The 20,260-nt window shown below is 37.7% G+C and overlaps 1 protein-coding gene across 1 annotated transcript in view; it reads left to right on the forward strand.

The window, feature by feature from the left end:
• Positions 1–19,869, forward strand: part of klhl2 (kelch-like family member 2) — a 22,758-nt gene extending 2,889 nt beyond the window's left edge. Inside the window, exons 4-15 of the mRNA XM_079864779.1 lie at positions 1,885–2,006; positions 3,526–3,688; positions 3,796–3,905; positions 6,913–7,029; positions 7,120–7,269; positions 8,727–8,844; positions 10,083–10,280; positions 13,630–13,731; positions 14,509–14,637; positions 14,727–14,867; positions 14,966–15,109; positions 18,399–19,869. Of these exons, the coding sequence (XP_079720905.1) occupies positions 1,885–2,006; positions 3,526–3,688; positions 3,796–3,905; positions 6,913–7,029; positions 7,120–7,269; positions 8,727–8,844; positions 10,083–10,280; positions 13,630–13,731; positions 14,509–14,637; positions 14,727–14,867; positions 14,966–15,109; positions 18,399–18,427 (1,523 nt within the window). The 3' untranslated portion in view covers positions 18,428–19,869. The remainder of the gene's footprint in view (positions 1–1,884; positions 2,007–3,525; positions 3,689–3,795; positions 3,906–6,912; positions 7,030–7,119; positions 7,270–8,726; positions 8,845–10,082; positions 10,281–13,629; positions 13,732–14,508; positions 14,638–14,726; positions 14,868–14,965; positions 15,110–18,398) is intronic.
• The last annotated feature ends 391 nt before the right edge of the window (positions 19,870–20,260 follow it).

Genomic DNA, 20,260 nt, shown 5'->3' on the forward strand with positions numbered 1-20,260 from the left:
TAGGTAGGCCTATGTTATTATCAACTACTATAGGCTATCAATTAGGGATGGGCGATATGGCCTAAAATCCATATTGTGATATACATTGCAGCCTCTTGCGATAACGATATTATAATAAAACCATTTCAGAACAGGTTACACAGACCCTGCTAAACAACTGCTAAATGTTTTTGTTTTTTTGAAAGGGTGTATGTAGTTTTGAGAACATATATTGTACAAAACTGTAAGTATACAACATAATTTTGCAGATAAATAAAATTTAAGTACACTAGCTGCAGAGACTTAAGTAGGTCTAATGTTTATTATGGCTTGGAGCTTATGAAACCCCAAATTTAAAATTAGAATATTGTCTAACCGATGTCTTTTCAGTTAAAAAGAAACAACAACGATTCTTAAAATCGGGCGCTTTTAATAAAAAGAGATTATGTGCTACACCACTCACTAAGATATATTGGGAATAATACGCGCGCGCTGGTATTCAGTGATATGTTTCGTTTCGAATTTGAGGTGGTAGAACGGATTAGGCCCCGATCACACCTGACGCGTTTTTTGCAGTGAGAGGATGGATAAACTAGTGGTGCTCTCGCGGGTTACCAGGAGCTTAACGACTTCACGAACCGTAACTACCACAATGTTAACAGAAAGTAAATAAAGTTAATAAAAGGCTGATTTGACGTTTACTTGACTGACAGGACAGCTGTTTCAGTAGTTGCCTAGCAACATAAAAAACGCAGCGCACTGCTCGTTCTGTGTGATGGTAAAAACTGTGCACCTCGCGTTTTCGAACCTGAAAAACGCGTCAGGTGTGATCGGGGCCTTAGTCGTGTGTTAACTTACCGAACTGTTACACCACACAGTCTACGTCGGACGGCTTAAATCCGAACCAAGTCCAAATAATGGATGTTCCACCGATCTTTTACACCAGCTTTCACTTTCAGCCGTGTTTACTTAAGATGACGACGAATATGATGCGTTCCAGCCGGGTGTTCCTCGCGGCCGCGGGTAGATTGCGTCATCATAGCTTGTGTAGCTTGAGCCAGCTCCCAACCCAATTTGGAGAATAGATTAACGGCGATATTTTTTTTATCGCGCGATAAGAGTCTCGCGTTAACGCAGCGCGTTAACGCCGATAACGGCCCACCACTAATATATATATATATATATTCAGACATTATGACACATTCACACCAGTGGAACATCACATTAGGGCGAGTAGTCCATTAGACCACCAGCTGGCCATGCAGTCAGAGCTGCTGGAATATAGTCATCATAGTCTGGAAATAAAAAAAAATGCCTTACACACATGCATATCTTATGCTGGATACATAAAAACAAAGTAATCAAAAGTCAAATAGTAAATCTTTGCTCTCATGATTGGGAATCAAAATGACTCACTCAGGTTTTGTACTAATAAATGCAAACATAAATGGTTCACTTTGCATGGTTTGTTACAGTGTATATTTCACTGTTAATTCATGCAATATTTGCTCATCTAACAATAATTGCTGCCGCTAAGGATGCAAAGTGTCTAGAAAATAATGACCCAGAGATAAAAAACTAGGTATTTTTTTAACCAATTTGATGTGCCTTAAAAGTCAAACATACAAACCACTATGACAGTGACATATTTGAGGGCAGAGATTTAGTTAGATTTAGAGATCACCATATGCATAAAGTACAGGAGCCACTAACACAACGACACCAGTGCAAATAATGCAGTAAACAGTCACTTGGCGTTACATGCCATGGTGCATGCTGGGAACCGTATTCCTGCCTCCAGCACCCCAGCCATCACTTTTACCTTTAAGTTAAGATGGTATTTGAGGTACTTAACTTGGTTGTTATTTTATATATATATGACATTTTTGAATATTTGTGTTTTAGGAGAGATGACCGAGAGCCGCCAGAAGAAGGTTCGAATCAAAGAGATTGACGGCTGGACTCTGGGAATGCTGATTGACTATGTTTACACCGCTGAGATCCAAGTAACGGAGGAGAATGTGCAGGTAAGCGAGTGTGGGTGACTTTTTTTTTACATGCTATGAAAATATGACCTAAAAACACAGTTGACTGATTCTGTGTTCTTTTTATGTTGTGTTCTTTGGTATTACTCTGAGAGGATCGAAAATCACATCCAGGAAGTGTGCTGTGTGGGTGGGTGTCAGTAGCTTATGTCCCTGTGTCTGCACTGCACATTTGACTAGACAGAGGGTGTTAAAATGAGGCCGAATCTTTAAGGGAGGGAGTCAAATGCAAACTTTGCTGCAGGGCTTAACAATAAGAATGTCCCGGGGCCAGTTGACGGTATCATAACTTGCCCAGTCTCCCATTTATCCTGTCAGTTCAGTTTGCACATGCATAAAGCTTCTTTTGAGCAAATAAAGGTGAAAAGGAGTGAGGGGTATACATACAGGACACATTGTTGCATTAAAAACAGTCAGATGAATTGCAGCTTGGCCTACTTTAAATGGCGTGAGATGCTTAAAAAACAGCGAGACACAATGCAAAGATGCCCATTTCACACACCCAACATGGGTCTGCAGGAGTGCATCCTGTGTGTATAGAGCTGGTAAGTCCCGCCCCCTCCACTAATCCCCCTGGACCTCTAGGTTGAAAAATCGTCAATGCAAGTGAATGGGAGAAAATAATTATTTTCTGGTCCCGTTTGAATTTTGCCATGAATGTGAACATATGTTGTCTGTGAATTTTGTATATAACTTTTCGTGTGAAGAATGCTACAATTTAGCGTGTAGAAGTTTGATACGGGTAGACTTTGTGTGTGAGCACTTTGTGGACTACAACTCCTCGCTGCTTTCGACGCGTTTGAAACGTCAACACCACTGCACACGAACACTAGCTCACGGATCCCGCTAAACATGGCTGTGTCTTTGGTGCACTTCACCGCCTTCTTTCAGGGAGAGGACAAAATCATTGAGGTTGGTGAAAACCACGGGGTAAGTCAACTTTATGGGGTGACGTCACATAGGCGACATGTAGTCTTTCTCGTTATGTCTTTTCCACAACTGCTAGCCGAAGAATCATACCATATACTGTCAAACTTGTAACATGAAAAGTTATATAAAAAATTCACAGACAACATATGTTCACATTCATGGCACAATTCAAACGGGACCAGAAAATAATTATTTTCTCCCATTCACTTGCATTGACGGTTTTTCAACTTTGAGGTCCAGCGGGGTTTTGCGGAAGGGGCGGGACTTACCAGCTCTATACAAGCGTTTCTTGACAACCTATTTTTCTTATGTAATGTGACGTATTTATTGATTTGATATTGATTGTTGATTATTCATTATTTTGTTAAAATATTTTTCATACAAAAATAAATCAGTTAAAAAATAATAATAAATAAACTCTTTAAGTAAAAACACTTGTTGTACCTCAGGGCAAGTAAAGTTATTATCAGGTCAAATAAAAATACAGCAGATCAAATTCTTGAAGCATTCTTGAGGTCATGTGTGTGGTATTTTCTGTGTGTGTATATATATGTATGTATGTGTGTTTTAGGTGCTCTTGCCTGCCGCTGGTCTGCTGCAGTTGCAGGAAGTTAAAAAGGCCTGCTGCGAGTTTCTCATAACTCAACTTCACCCAACTAACTGCCTCGGTATCCGCGCCTTTGCCGATTTGCACGCCTGCACGGAACTGCTCAATCTCGCCAACACGTATGCAGGTGTGTGTCTGTCCATCCATTAAAGAGAAAAGTACACGATAGTCACAATAGTGTCAGTAACTCTGTTTAACAGTCTCAATCTCTCTCCCACTCACTGACACTCACAGAGCAGCACTTCTCAGAGGTCGTGCAGAGTGAGGAGTTTCTCAATCTGGGCATGGAGCAAGTCTGCAGCCTCATAGCAAGCGACAAACTGACCATTACATCTGAAGAAAAGGTAACGTCACGTTTGATGAGAGACTTGTATTCCTGCTAGTGATCTGTAACTATAGCAGCACACAGGTGATTTTATCATGCAGACTTTAGCAGCTCTGTTGCCATGGTAACGTGCCGCTGGTACAATAACACTATGGGAATAGCTGTAGCTGCTGGTGGTGAGAGCTTGTTTGTCGTCATGGAAACAAGAGTTGGAAGATGTAAGGCGTGGGCACCATGCTGTTTTTTTTTTTTTTTTTTAACATGGTTAAACAGCTTCTTAAGACATAGTTGTGTTTTTATTAATTACAGCCTTTTTCCACCTGGTATTAACATTCATCTTTGGTGATCCGATCACAAGCTGTCAATGACAGAATACTGTTTACACCTGGCATTGACATGCATCTCTGAAATCTCTCCTGTGATTAGATTTTGAGGAGAACGTATCTAATTTAGTGGCTACAAACTTTCAAATTTGACCAAATGCTTATTTCCGCAGAAAATAAACATGTAATAGGAAATCATATCAAACTGTGAAGCCCTGCAGACTCTAAATGCCAGTGTCAGGGTCAATAAATCTCTTAAAGTTTCCCTTTAGTCAATAATTGTACCCCTTAAAACTCATCTTTGATCACCAAAATGACACATTTAAAAATGTTTTTCCTTGGAAAAAAGAAATCTTAATGTTTTTAAAATAGCTTGAATGTAACTCTACTCTCTTGCCTCATTTAGTATACGTGCTTCTATGAATATGCAAATTAGCCCCTCCTCCACTCACTCAGAGATCCACTGGTTGACGATCAATGTTGACGTGATTGGTTACAAGGTAGTTTGTGACATCAGAAACACCAGCGATTTCACTGCGTTTTTGTTCGCTGCAGTTTTAAGGAGACAATACTCAGCAATGGTACCAAATGGTTTCACCACAGAGGGACTTTAAAGGGCACCTATTATGCCCCTTTTCACAAGATGTAAATAAGTCTCTGATGTCCCCAGAGTGTGTATTATACCCAATAGATAATTTTTTACAGCATGTTTAAATTGTCACTTTTGGGGCTCAGAAAAACGCACCGTTTTAGTGTGTATGGCTTTAAATGCAAATGAGCTGCTGCTCCCGCACAGAGGGCGGAGCCTCACGAGCTCGCGCTCAGAGCCAAGACAATCTTATCTGATAATATCAAAACAGAAACTCTCAGTAACGTTAGGTGTTCATTTCGACCCGCAGTCAAAATGTCTGCGATTAGTTTAATTACGGTAATAACTTATTTTTCATCTTGCTTTTATCCACTATTAATACAAGCCTGCTGTAGTGGACCGTGTCCGAATGATCGCCAACAATATACTGATGAGTTTAATAAAGTTTATTGTACATCACACAAAAGATGAAGCGTCAGTTTTACTCCAGAAAATCACTAAGAGCTGAATAAACACTGTATAAGAAGTGCGTATTAAAGTCTTATCCATAAACTCTCTCTCTCACTCCCTTTCATTATCATCAACATAGACAGTGAAGTACACAAAATACTCGTTACTACTAACAGTAAACAAATATGTACACGCCTTTTCAGGGGGTGCTTAATAAACTGGCAAACTTTATATCTGTAAAACGACTCGATGAGCTGTCATAAAGTGTGTATTCTCCCTTTCATTTCTACCGTGAACAGTAATGTTAGGCCTATCACTCCAGAGACTGTAAGCTGGATCACGAACAGTTGGTACAGATCCATCCTCGAGTAACAACGAGAAATGAAGATATGTTCATTCTTACATCTAACAACAAAACACCTCAATCATTTTAGAAGACATTCTTGTCTACAGCTGCTGACTGTGAACTGACGAAACAATGGCGTACTGTGTTTAGCTCACTCAGGGCGGGTCTACTCTAATACAGCGGTGTCAATCAACGGTTGTGGGCGGGGCTTGTGCAAAAGTACGTCACATTGCCCCAAGTCTGAAAACGGCTTGTTCTGAGACAGTGTTTATGATTTATGGGGATTTTAAAAAAAGCACTGGGTGGATTTTTATCATTATAGGATGATTGTGTACACACACTGTCAACACACATTTATGTTCAAATGCCATGTAAAAGTGAATTTTGCATAATAGGTGCCCTTTAAAATATGAGCTTGTTTGATAAATAACCTTCTTGTCACAAAGCAAGATTAGTTCAGGTTATAAAATATCATATGATGTGACTCCCCAACAGGGTTATTATTATTAACTAAGCCTAAAACTACAACTAATTATTATTTTTTTTGTTAATTTAAATAAATATGAAATAAAATAAAATACCTAATACAATCTAATACAAATATTAGATGGAACAACTAAGTGAATATTAGAAATGTTGCCAAGTTAAAGCAATACAATTACTAACTGACACTAAATAAAAACTAAAACTGAACTTAAACTGAAATTAAAAGTGAAATAAAAATAAATGTAACATAAATAGTAATATTAAAAAGCAAAAATTATTAAAATTGACAAAAGCACCTGAAAAAAGCAAATGAAAAGGGAAAATGAACTCAAAATATAAAAAACTATAATAGCATATAAATAATACTAAAATTACACTGCTCCCTAAAAACTTCATAAAATGTATGAATTAATTATGATTAAGATGTGTGCACTCACATACATTAAAGGTATAAGGTAATGTGTTATTACTTTTTACTTCATGGTTACACTATTTCACATTTTTAAGAGTCAATTTATTTAAACTTTTATTGAAAATGTTAGTTTAAAAACACATTAAAACAAACAGGAATACAAATAAAATGTTTCTAAGAACTTGGCACATGTTTTTAATGTAGAATTTTTATAAAACATTTGAACTTTAAAGTTTTGAACGATTAGTGTTCACTTTTCAAATGTTATGTGATCATATACATATCTGCATATGTGATTGCATTGATAGGATCTCAAAATGTTTTGGACCTTGTTTACATCTGTAATTTGTCCTGACCATTTGTGATTGAATCACTTGAGACGAATATAAACTAATATCAACGTTCCTTGTGTGTTTATAGGTGTTTGAAGCGGTCATAGCGTGGGTCACGCATGATAAAGATGTGCGTCAGGAACACATGTCTCATCTGATGGAACATGTTCGCTTGCCCCTTCTTTCCAGAGAATACCTCGTACAGGTGTGTGTGTCTGTGTGTGCAAACACATTAGAAAATGTGTGCTTTGATATTCTTTAGTGATGAATGTAATTTCATTTTGTGTGTGTGTAGAGGGTGGAAGAGGAAACTCTAGTAAAGAACAGCAGCGCCTGTAAAGACTACCTTATTGAAGCCATGAAGTACCACCTGCTGCCTGCCGAGCAGCGCTCCATGATGAAGACCATCCGGACCAGAGTGAGAACACCCATCAGCTACCCAAAGGTTTGTTAGGACAGTCTTGATTATGGTCATTTTCTACATTTTCATTGATATTAGCTGTAAAGAGCAGGAAGATATTGGATGAAGAGGAGGGAACATGATCTGCACATAATGCAAGCTATATTTAAACTCTTGTCACACATCTTAGCATCTTAGAACAGGGGTCTTCAACGTTTTTCATGGCAAGGACCCTTTAGGCAATAGAGACAATATAGACCGCCAATACAAAATGTGTCAAACAGGGCTACATATTAAGCATATGGCCTTCGAAATTAATAGAGACCAAAAGTTATATTATTTTAAGACAGTAGATAAGAACTAAGCATGCTTTAATCACAATTATTTTAATGGATTTGCAGAGTCCTCATACATTCTAATTTTATTGTTATGTGGACAATTAAACATGTACCTGAACTTTAGATTCAAGTTTACAAAAAAATCATATTTTTATTTTACTGTCAGATGTTTTCAGCGGTTGTTATCGGGGAATAACATACCGCTGGATGGTGTGATTGACCAATCAGAATCAAGTATTCCACAGAGCCGTGTAATAATCCTCGATAACAACCACTAAAAACAGATAACACAGGCTCATCCAGGTTGCTGAAGTCAGCAGCGATATACGCTTGCAAGGAATGTTTTTTTCCTCGTGGAAGTTTTGTGTTTGGTGAGCTAATAAAATATTAAAACTTAGTCAAATCTATATTTTGTGTACAGTTATTTAATTATGTCATCCAGTATTGCGGACTCGCTCTCACTCGTTTCATAAAAACACAGCTGCTGCCATTTTGCGACGACTGTTTTGTACACTGTTACTATAAGATAACAAACAGGTATGATTTTAAAACATCTCAGATCAATATCTCTTATCCCCATAATTATTTATGTGACGAAATGCCGTGTAATAAGTGGTCTGACTGTACCGTATCCCTTAAATGTCCGTCTAGTTTGAACTTGCCTATTGCTAGCAACTGCTCTCTCCGCGGAAGCTTCGCGTTTAAAGAGCTTATAAAAATGTTCATCTCAGATCAATATTTCATGTCTAATTATTTACTTATGTGGCAAGTAGCTGTGTAATAAGCGGGAAAATGTACATCCAGCCATTTGTTATCTCAGAATAAACCCCTTCAGGCTGATGCAAGACCCCTCCGCTTCAAGGTCCTGGTCATCCTGTCGGGTTATTCTGTGATGACAACCGGCTGGACGTACATTATCCCTTACTTACTTGATGGTTAACACTACATGATGTTTTTAAAGGCATTATATTTCAACTTTTGTTGAAAATGTTATCATTTAAAAACCTTTAAACAATCATGAATGCAAAGAATTTGTTTCTAAGAATTTATTCTAAAATAACTTTTATATACAGATATAAGATCATTTAAACTGGATAAACAAAAAAGTTGAGAACAGAAAGTTGAGTTAAGGGATCTGATACTTTTCTCACATGTGTGTTAAAGGTGATGGTTGTAGTCGGGGGACAGGCCCCTAAAGCCATCCGCAGTGTGGAGTGCTATGATTTTGAGGAGGAGAGATGGTTCCAAGTGGCAGAATTACCCTCCAGACGATGTCGAGCAGGTGAGCAGCCACACTCTTATCATTGACAATGACTGTGCAGGCGCAAAAATGACTCACCGTGGTCTCACATTCAACAGCTGTCCTTTTTAAAACTTCACTGCATCCCTCCAGTACTGACTTGACTGTTGTGTTGCTTACTGTAATTGCTTCGGTTCTAAAGGTAATTGACTGCATGTACTGAAAATAATGATAGAAACTCTTGGGTGAGTAAAATGCAGTTTGCTGGGGAATCTGTCATGACATGGATACTGCTAAAAATGCGGTGCTGTTGAAATGACCCTCGTTATGAAAATGATGTTTAGTTTCTGTATACAGTATGTAAGTGATGCCAAGATCATTGGCGTTTTGGACACTTAATGTGGGTGAAAAATGAAAATGAAATTTCTAGTGTAGATTTACTGACTTGAGGCCCATTTTAGGTGGCATATATACCACAAAAAGTTTATGTGGCATAAATGTATTTACACAGAAAACATGAACTGAGAGGGTAAAAAACGATTGGGCTCAAATGTATGTATAGGCACTCAAGTCTCGATGACAAAACAAAAACATTAGAACATTTCCACCATTATTTTCCCAGGAAAAAATACACTAACATTTTGTGACAACAGAAACAACCATTCAAAAGTTTGATGTTAACATTTTTTTTAATAGCTGCCTAATAATAGAGCAAGTATGCATTAAATTGATCAAAAGTGACTGTAGAAACATTTATAATGTCACTAAAGTTTTTTCTATTTCAAATAAATGCTGTTCTTCAAATTTTCTGTTCATCAAAGAATCCTGGAAAAAAAAAAAAAAATCACAAAAATATTAAACAGCAACTGTTTTTCACAAAAAAATCATCTTTGCCATCACAAAAATAAATGACATTTTTAGATATATTAACACAGAAATTCTACATTTTAAGTTAATTTAAATTGTAATAATATTTCACAATATTACTGTTTTTATTGTATTTTTGGTCAAATAAATGCAGCCTTCAAAAGCCTTTAAAAAAATATTTCCAACCAAAAACTTTTGAATGGTAGTGTGTAGTGTAACCCAGTAGCAGCGGTATATTGTGAGATTATATGGGATAAGTTGTCACAATGAAACCTGCCATTCAACAGCCTACTATGGCTTTTCAACAAAATGTAAAATAAATGATGGAATACAAAAATAATTTAATGAACCAGTCTTCACTCACCAACTGTTATATATATTCACAAAAATTTATATTTTTTATTTATTTATAGGTGTGGTGTACGTGGGCGGTGTTGTGTATGCTGTCGGGGGTTTCAACGGGTCATTGCGTGTGAGGACGGTGGACGCATACGACCCAGTAAAAGATGAGTGGTGTTGTGTCAGCAGTATGCAGGACCGGAGGTCAACACTAGGGTCCGCTGTCCTCAACGGACTGCTGTATGCTGTAGGGGGCTTTGATGGCAGCACAGGTAACACATGCAATATATTCATCTTGCGTCAAAAATGCTTTTACTATGTTGCAGCTGCATTTGTTTACGGCGGAGAACTGTTATGCTAGTTATGGTAGCAGTGCTTATCACTATGAAGATACTAATAAAAATTGGGATCATAAGAGCAGGGTTTTAGAAATACTGAGGTCTATTGCATATATGTGCATTTTAAGATTTCTGGAGGGCAAAAATTGGATAACAACAACTTTAACACCAAAACCATGTCTTTTCCAGTGGTGGCGCTAGGGCGGGGCTTGCCGGGGCTATAGCCCCGCCAGAAATTTGTATAGCGCCAGCACATTAAAAACCTAAATTAATAAATGTTTAGTGTGCTTATATGTATAAACAATGGTCTTGATGGGGGTAGGAGTCAATTAAGCCACGCTCAGGTACGGCGCGCATTAGCGAATAGGGATCATATTAAGCTCTTCATCAACAGCGATCATAATGGAGCGCTATTAAATATGAAGCAAAAGACCGCGGACTTCAGACACGTCTCAGAATGGCTCAGAAGATAACAACAGACGTATTGTCCTCTTGTAATCTGCTATTGGTGAGTAGCTACCTTGGTGGCTTAAGCTCCTGATTATTGTCGAAAGCCCCTGATCTTTTTGAAGATTCACTCACGTTATAAATGTCATATAATATAGATTTGAATATAAATTATTGCACTTTGGTTGCCCTAGCCTAGTGGTGATGAACAAGAGATAAGGTTGTTTTCGATGTAAATGCGTTAAACATTACGTCTTTGACCTTGGCGCGTTTTTCAGTTTCTCGCGCAAACGCCATGTCAAGATAAATGTTATTTTAAAACGTTTAAAAATATGTCTCGACACCCCACTCTTTTCCATTTTGCTGGCAAGCACAAAGTCTGTTCATTTTAATAGTATTCCGCTGCAGAACCACAGTGCCAGCAGTTTGAGACCAGCAGCCACAGAACAGAAGTGAGGGGTGGAGCTTATGCACATAATTTCCTTTCAATAGATATGAGCTATTTTCACATGGATTTTAATATTTCACAACAATCATTTTAAATAAAGTCACTTGAGAACAATGAGAACTGTTTAAACATTGCCTATTAATCATGTTTAAAGTTGATGGATTCAATCACAATATTTCATTGTTGGTTCAACAATATGCAACAAAAAAAATTTCCCATTTGACTGTATTTTTAATGATTTTAATTACGAAATTAATATGATTAATGTTCAGAATTTCTCTACTTTGAAAAGTGCAAATCAAGAAATTACTTATGAGTAGGGACAATACATGTAATTGTATAATAATGTAATTGTTATCGGCAAAAAGAAAATTTGGCCGATATATTAAAGCTGATAAATTGTGGATTATTTCCTGAGACACTTCAGATATGCACTGTTCGCCATGATGGTTTTGAATTGGTTGAATTATGATTGAAATCTCTTCAAAAAGGAAAATATGGACCAGCAATGCAGGTTTGACAGGTGGTGCCCAGCCAAATCTCGTGAGAATCACAACTTGCTTTACGGCACGACGTTACATACATCAACAACATATGAAGCAGCCTCTATGGAAGACACTAGCACGCATTTCAGACGTGAATCATGACAGAGTCGACGAAGAAATGAGACGGCTACGTTAAATACAAGTACTCCACAGCGACTCTAGGTGTCGCTGTTTGAGAAAAACGGAAACTGCATAGTGTGCCTTTAATAGAAAATAACGTTTAGCTTATAGGCAGCAGAACTCATTTTATAACTCTATTTCTGTCATGACAACTCTGATTGGCATGGTAATGGATATTAGCAATGTTATTGTATTTGGTATTGGTGGAATAGATCTGCTACACAGCTGCAGCTGCAGAGCAAGTACAGAGACTTGCTACAGTCAAAACATTCACAGACATGGTGCTGTGAGCATGTAAGACATGGTGCTGCAGCACATGTAACATGCATGAAATAATCCCCGTAGCAGATCTATACAGGTGGAGCTGGGGAAGGTGAAGAGTTTCTGAAGCGCGCTGCAGACTGCTAACAGCAACACTACCGGTATTTGTTTGAATGTTGGCCCGCATCTCATTGGCCGCTAATGCAACAGCAACCAATCAACTGCGCTATGTAGATGACCAAATGAGTTAAGAACCTATCAGCCTGCGCCATCTAGAGTTTCATGGCAGAACTAAGTAGTAAGACACACTTCTGTCCTGGGGCTGCTGGTCTAAAACTGCTGGATGTGCGGTTCTGCAGCTGGATTCATTTAGCTCACTGCAGCCCTCAATATCTTTTCTGGCCAGTAGTTGGGACTGTCAGCCGGAAGGTTTCAATAAACCGTTATTGATTCAAAGAGCTGATAAAGTAATAATAAAGATGAAAATTGATAACGTGCTTAATTTGAAGCACTGTTAAACTGTGCACACTTTACAATGTGACCTTGTAAATATAGTTTTAAGGAAAAATGGAAAATAAAATAAATATAATGTCTTTTTCATTTTTGTATGTCAGTGAAAACAGTAAACGCATGGTCATGAAAAAGTTCATGAAAAATAACATGGATTTGGAATGAAAAGTTTGAGTGGGTAAATGATTACTGAATAATAACAGAATTGTCATTTTTAGGTGAACTATCCCTTTAAATATCGAAGTATCAATATACAAAGGTTCCAGACAATTGGGGATTTCTTGTCAAAAGAGAAAATTAAAGGAATAGTTTATTGAAAAGTAATGCATCTATTTTCAAATATTATTAATCCTTTTTTTTTTTTTTTTTTTTTGCTAAATGACTGTCTAACCACAACCTATAAACACTCAGATTTTCCATGTTTTAGTGTAGGTCAGAGGATGATAAATGAAGTTACTGAAATGCTATCCAAGCCTTTTTATGGAAAGTCTAACACAATTCATAAAATTAATTCACAATATGCATAATCTTATTGCCTATGCTGAAAGCAGCTCTGGTTGTGTTGCTTCCATTAGTGTATATTACTGTCGGTCATTTAACATTTTTATCGTAATACAGTTACAGTAAATACACTGTAATAATCAAATATTTTAGATTTAAATATTTTATTTGATTGGCCATCTCAGTCGTTTTTACATTGAGCACTGTCACTCCGCTAATCTATCAACACAGATGAGAAAGTCAGTTTAAAGTTGGCCAATATCTTTGCAGTATCAAATTATTATTAGGTATAGTGCAGTTATTAGTAAATTAGTTCACAACTTTTGATACACCTCAGAAAGAGTACAGAGGTCTGGACCTCAAAGGTGGGTACGGCCATGATTGGGATGATGAACATGAACTGTATTCCTACATCTGTGACCATTACGATGATGAAAATGTTGGTTTGCAGGTTTAGCTACTGTAGAGGCGTATAACGCTAAGGCCAATGAGTGGTTCCACGTCAATCCCATGAACACGCGGCGTAGCAGTGTTGGAGTAGGCGTTGTTGGAGGTTAGTGACGTTAGTTATCTGTATATTAGATGTACATTGCTGTTACGTATTGTTTGGCATTTGGAGGTTAAGAAAAGGGCCTAAACAAGGGGTCTTTAACCTTTTGAGACCAGGGACACATTACATATGCAAAATTTATACAAAGTTGCCTGACATGGAATTGTATATTACCATTAATGTATTGGCACATTTTGTTTTGATGCTGCTTAGTGCTTACATTGTAATGCCAATAACATAATAATAATATATAATAAATAAAGATTTATTATATATTATTTATTTCAGAAAGTTAGCATTAAAATTAAGTTAGCTTTTCTTTTAAACTTTATATTCATCGAAGTATCCTGAAAAAAGAAATCACGGTTTCCACAAAAACATTAAGCAGCGCAACGGAAGGATCATGTGACACTGAAGACTGGAGTAATGGCTGCTGAAAATTCAGCTTTTCCACCACAGGAATAAATTACATTTTAAAATATATTGAAATAAAAAAGTTATTTTAAATAAAAGGATTTCACAATATTACTGTTTCACTGTATTTTTGATCAAATAAATGCTTTCAAAAACATAATACTGTATTACATTATTAATGTTTTTTTTTAATACATATAATTTTACACAATACATTATAATTTGGGATTGATAATGAAACATTTCGCTAAACTTTAGCTTTATAATTTTAGCTTGATATTGCTGACATACAGTATTTATGTCACACATGTCTCAAAAAATGTGTTTAATATCGAACAGCTGATTTGAACTGATGTCTCTTTTTAGGTTTGCTTTATGCAGTCGGAGGTTATGACGGAGCAACACGTCAGTGTTTGAGTACTGTTGAGGCCTATAACCCCAACACTAATGAATGGTCTTACAGAGCAGAGATGGGAACCCGTCGTAGTGGTGCAGGTAACAGCCAAACACGCTCCCACGCATACCTTCACAAATGCGGCAATCAACGTGTATCTGTGTAAACCAGGAATGTTTGTGTTGGACAGGTGTAGGTGTGTTAAAAGGTCTGCTGTATGCAGTAGGAGGGCACGACGGCCCCTTGGTTAGAAAGAGCTGTGAGGTGTATGACCCCGCCACTAACACATGGAAACAGGTGGCTGATATGAACATGTGCCGCAGGAACGCAGGTGAGTTGGTCAAATACTACAGCACAACATGCATCACTGTGCCAGCTAAAACAAAAACATTTCTAGCTGTGATGTTTCAATCATTTTGTGTGTTCTAGGTGTGTGTGCCGTGAATAACCTGCTGTATGTGATTGGTGGTGATGATGGTTCGTGCAACCTGGCTTCAGTGGAGTTCTACAATCCAAACACTGATAAATGGACACTACTGCCCACCTGCATGAGCACAGGACGCAGCTACGCAGGTCAGAAAAAGAGACTGTTCAAAATGCCATTCTACTTGTACAGTTTTTCATTATTATACTCAGCCCGGTCCAAAGAAAAGTTGCTGTTTGGATTTAAACAGGCAAATGCTTAAAGGGATACTTCACCTTTGGGAAGATGAATGTGTATTTAAAATAGGTCATTTAAGTAGAAGTAATGTGAAGAAATTTTTTAATTTGGAGCTTTCTAGACTGAGAAAAGCCAGAAAATGTATTTTTGGCTTATGTGGATGAAAGACAACAACTCCCAGAATGCACTTGCTTCGCTGTCTCAGGAGGCCACGCCTACCGGTAAGAGTGCGCAGTTTAAAACAACAAAGCTAGCCTACGTGATGAGTTTGCGAGGGATTTAGAGATCGTCCAAAATGTCCGGGATTCGGCTTTTGCGTTCTACAGTCGCCATTCATTCATCATGTTTACTGTGGCGAGCAGGACGAGGCTGACGGCCGCGGGAGAACAGCGCGAGGCCGGTGGCATGATTACTGAGACGCGCCGGGTCTCGCATATCTCACGGAGGTGCGGGAATTTTTCTTAGCAATGGTAAAACGCACATCAACCGATCACTTGTTTAGCGTTCATGTAAACACTACATTCATATTCACCGATCGGAATGAATTCAGTTAGATTGAAACAAAAGGTGTGCATGTAAACAAGGAATAGCGACCGCAGAAAGCAAAAGCTGAATCCCGTACATTTTGAACGATCTCGCCCGCCGGACAAGTCCGGGAAAAGGAGGATGGTTACTTACTCAGCTTTCTCCCTACTATTCAGCTTTCTCCACGGAACAAGAGCCTGTTAGCTTAGCTTCCAAAGAAAGACGGCTGACACTGTGTGCATTCTGTGAGTGAGATCCCACCTCCTATGGGCGGGCTGAAAACATGCGGAAGAACGCCATCTACTGGCTGTAGTCTTTAGCCTCTGGCCAGAAAATCCTCCGATGACGCAAAATGACGATTTTTGCGTCATCGGAGGATTTTTTCCAGACAAAAAATACATAAATCTCTTGTCTCAGGGGGATATGAGGGTGGAAAGCATGGTAATTCGAAAATACTACAGGTTTTCTACTAATACAAAGCTTAATGCTAAATCCTGAAGTAACCCTTTAAAGCCTGGGACACTTCAAGCCGACTTAAAAAAACTAGCGTCGACGAAAACCGGCGTTGTTTTCGACCTCGTGTCTGGACCAAAAAGCTGCACTTGAACACCCAGCACAGACTATAGCCGACCGCAAACTAGCATGTGTTCTGCGCCTGCGTGTGAGGAATTAACTGTCTAAATCAGCAGGGACCAATAGTCTATATTCGTCATTCAAAAGGAGAAACCAAAACAAGGATACAAGATACATGCAGATATACGAAATGTAAACAAAGAAGCGCTTGCGTACCTTTTGGAATATCAGTTATGTTGATAACTTTATTCATTTTAAGCGGCTCATGTTGTTATGAATAGATTCGCGTTTTTTTAAATGCTCGGGTAGGATAATATAACATTATTAGACTTGCTCCCTTTCATCACTTTTGCTTTAATTCACATGTACTGACTCGTTCACTAAACTAAACATCCACTCAAGAGTTCCCAGTCTCTCCAACATGCTGAATCGGGCAAACTGCCGCTGACGTGTGGAACACACCGCAAAAACTAGCCCAACAGACGGCCGACCTTCGGCTTGGTGTGTCCCAGCCTTAAGAGTCTATGATTAGATCATTATTGCAGTGATTATTATGTTTCTAGCTTTCCTAACAGTTCTAACAGTAAATGGAGTGTGTAGCTTTTCATTTCTTAAACAGTCATGTAGGAAGACACATCATGGCCATATTCCAGGATGACAATGTCAAGATTCATCAGGCTCAAATTGTGAAACAATGGTTGGGAGGAAGCATGAAGAATAATTTTCACACATGAATTGGCACCTCTGACTCTGAGTCATTTAAGTCTTTGGGATATGCTGGATGTCCATCAATTTTTGGTCAAGATATTGTATTGACAATGCAAGAGTCAAGCACTCTGTAAAGTCTCCTTCAGCACATCCCAAAGACTTTCAATGAATTTAAGGTCTGGACTCAGAGGTGCCAATTCATGTGTGAAAATGATTCTTCATGTTCGCTCACAACCATTCTTTCATTTGAGCCCGATGAACATGGCTGTTTAAGCAATGAAAAGCTACACACTGCATCAATTAAGGTTAGAAGAACTTTTGCCAAAAACATTTAACATGGACTTTTTTTTTTTTTTTGTCAGGCCTTTTTTTTTTTGTACACATTTATTCAAACATTTGAAGTCAGTAATATTTTTCTAGTACTTGTAGTCAGCAAGGATGCATTAATTCAGTCAAAAATGGCAGTAAAGACATTTTTAATTGTACTAAAGATTTCTATTTTATGTTGTTTGGAACTTTCAATTTATAAAAGAATCCTGAAAGAAAGTATCACGGTTTCCACAACTCAATGTTGATAAAAAGAAATGTTTCTCGAACAGCAAATCATCATATTAGAATGATTTCTAAAGGATCATGTGACACTGAAAACTAGACGCTTAGCCATCTCAGGAATAAATTACATTTTAAAATATATTAAAATAGAAAACAGTTATTTTAAGTTGTAATATTTCACAATGTTTTTTTACTGTAGATTTGATCAAATACGTGCAGCAGCCTAAAAAATTAAAAACAAATACACGACTTACAAAACTCCTGAATGGTTTAATAGACTTTTTACAATTTTTCTATCATCATCAGCCATGGGGAAGCTAGTGTTACGGTCTAAGAAAAGGATCATACTGTGTTTAATTGAAATGATTTGATGAAATCGGTCAAAATTGAACAGATACCTGAGGCCCCCACTAGAGACCAGAAGAGAGCACAGAATGAGAAAGGGCCCCATCTAGTGGTAATTTGTGTATTTGTACCACGTATGACCTGGTGTTCAAAAGTCACAAATGTTTAATCGTTCTGCATAATTAATAGTGATAGACCCGTCTGCCAAGCTAATATTTGGCCATTTTGTAATTAGCATCAGCCGAATAAAACTATTATTATATAATCTACAACAATGCATGACAATTAATTTGTTTAAAATGTTAGATAATACATAAAAATGTAAAAAATGCATTAATATAAATTAATTGTATTAATATAATTAATTTAAGTCATTTTATAGTATAATAATTCATTTCCCACACCCAGTTTCATGTGATTATTATTAATGATTGCTGTATTAGTCCTCTTTTAGAATGACTGTACTGATCCGCTGTCTGTGTGTGTGTGTGTGTGTAGGTGTGACCGTCATTGATAAGCCTCTCTGAGCAGCTGTGGAGTTATTGAACACTGGAGCTGACGCTGACGTACAGCAGAGGATTCGCTCACACTGAAGCTCTTACGATGGCTGAAGCTTCATCCTGGAACTGCTTCACCATGGACATGGCCTGGAGAATACTGCTCTCTCTCTCTCTCTCTCTCTCTCTCTCTCTCTCTCTCTCTCTCTCTCTCTCTCTCTCTCTCTCTCTCTCTCTCTCTCTCTCTCTCTCTCTCTCTCTCTCTCTCTCTCTCTCTCTCTCTCTCTCTCTCTCTCTCTCTCTCTCTCTCTCTCCCTCTCTCACACATTCACACACTCATTCAGATACTTAACTACAAGCATTCTCACACTACCTCTTTTTGTCTCTAGCTATACACTTCCACACTCTTTATCTCTCTTTTCTTTCTGTTTCTCTTGTTTGAGAGTAGTCAGTGATGAAGTTTATTGCACTTTGAGGAGCCCTGAAGAAGCAGGACCGAAACACAATGTTGCTAACCTCTGACAAAAGACTGGTGCAAAAAATTTGACCAGCGCGTCTGCGGCATCGTCAAAACGTTCCTGCGTTTGAGCCGAGGGAATGGCCAGAGATTTTTGCTGCTTGATCTCTTGATCTGAAGGAACCCATTGATGGTTTTTGCTTATTCGAATAAAGTTTGAGGGTAAATGTGTCTAGTTTAGGACCAGCACTTTGTTGCCTCTTGGAAGGTTGTTTATGAAGTCACTGGACTTTAAACATCTTCATTATGAAGGTTGGTTGGAGATGATGATGATGATGATGATGATTCTTGTTTTATGGTTAGAGCTGAAACTTTTGCTTGCCTATATGCAGAAGGGTCTCTACTGAAGATGAACAAACTTTTACATTTTGCAATTTGTTTGCCAAACAACATTTGAAGTCTTAAAGTTTGAACCGTCTGTTGTTGTTTTTTCTTTTAATGCCTTTTTTTTTCTTTTTTTTTTTCTTGTGGTCCGGTTGTTCGAGAATTGCGATCTTTGACATATTCGAAACGTTAACCTGAACGCTTCGGCATGCACGATACTGTGGACTGATGCTGGTTGCTTGGGTATTAAACCGCTTTGCATGGTTCTAAATACTGATGTTTGTGTGCCATTCTTAAACTACTGCTGTACTCACTAACCAACGTGACGTGCTCTCTGTACTAGCGGTATTGAACGCTGAAGAAGTATAAAGGTACAATTTCTTTCTTTCTTTCTTTCTTTCTCTCTTTTTGTTCTCTTGTTTCCTTCTTTGTTTTCTGTAACTTTAATGGTTTTCTCTGTTCTGCTCTTGCTGTTTAGTATTTAACTCTTTAACTACTGTCACCAAGCCTATTAATGAATATATATATACAATTGTGTATTATTAATTATCAGTCAAAAGGAATGTTGTGTTCTTGAAGTTTCATAACTTGTTTTATATCATTAATAATAAACATGCTTCTAGTAAAAACACCTAACATGATTTTTTTGTGTGTGTGTAAGTGTGAGAGTGTCTTTGTTCACATGAGGCACAAAACAATTTAATGTTAGCCTACTGAATATTTCCAATGTGAAATGAACTTATACTTGTGAACTTTCTTTTACTGTAAATATATACAGTTAAATAATGCATGTTTTTGGTACTAAAAAATTTTGGGGAAATGACAGTGTGAGAAATTAGAAATCTTGTTTGAATATTAGATTATTTGAATACTCCAAAATTAACACTCCATCAATAAAATACATCACTTAATACAGGGGTTTTCAAACTGGGGTTCGGGGACCCTCAGGTGGCGCAAGAAAGTATGTTCAGAGAAAGTGAACATAAATAAATAAGAAAAAGAAATTAGGATTAAGATTTACA

This window comes from Squalius cephalus (assembly GCF_949319135.1).
Source record: "Squalius cephalus genome assembly, chromosome: 2".
Classification (NCBI taxonomy): domain Eukaryota; kingdom Metazoa; phylum Chordata; class Actinopteri; order Cypriniformes; family Leuciscidae; genus Squalius; species Squalius cephalus.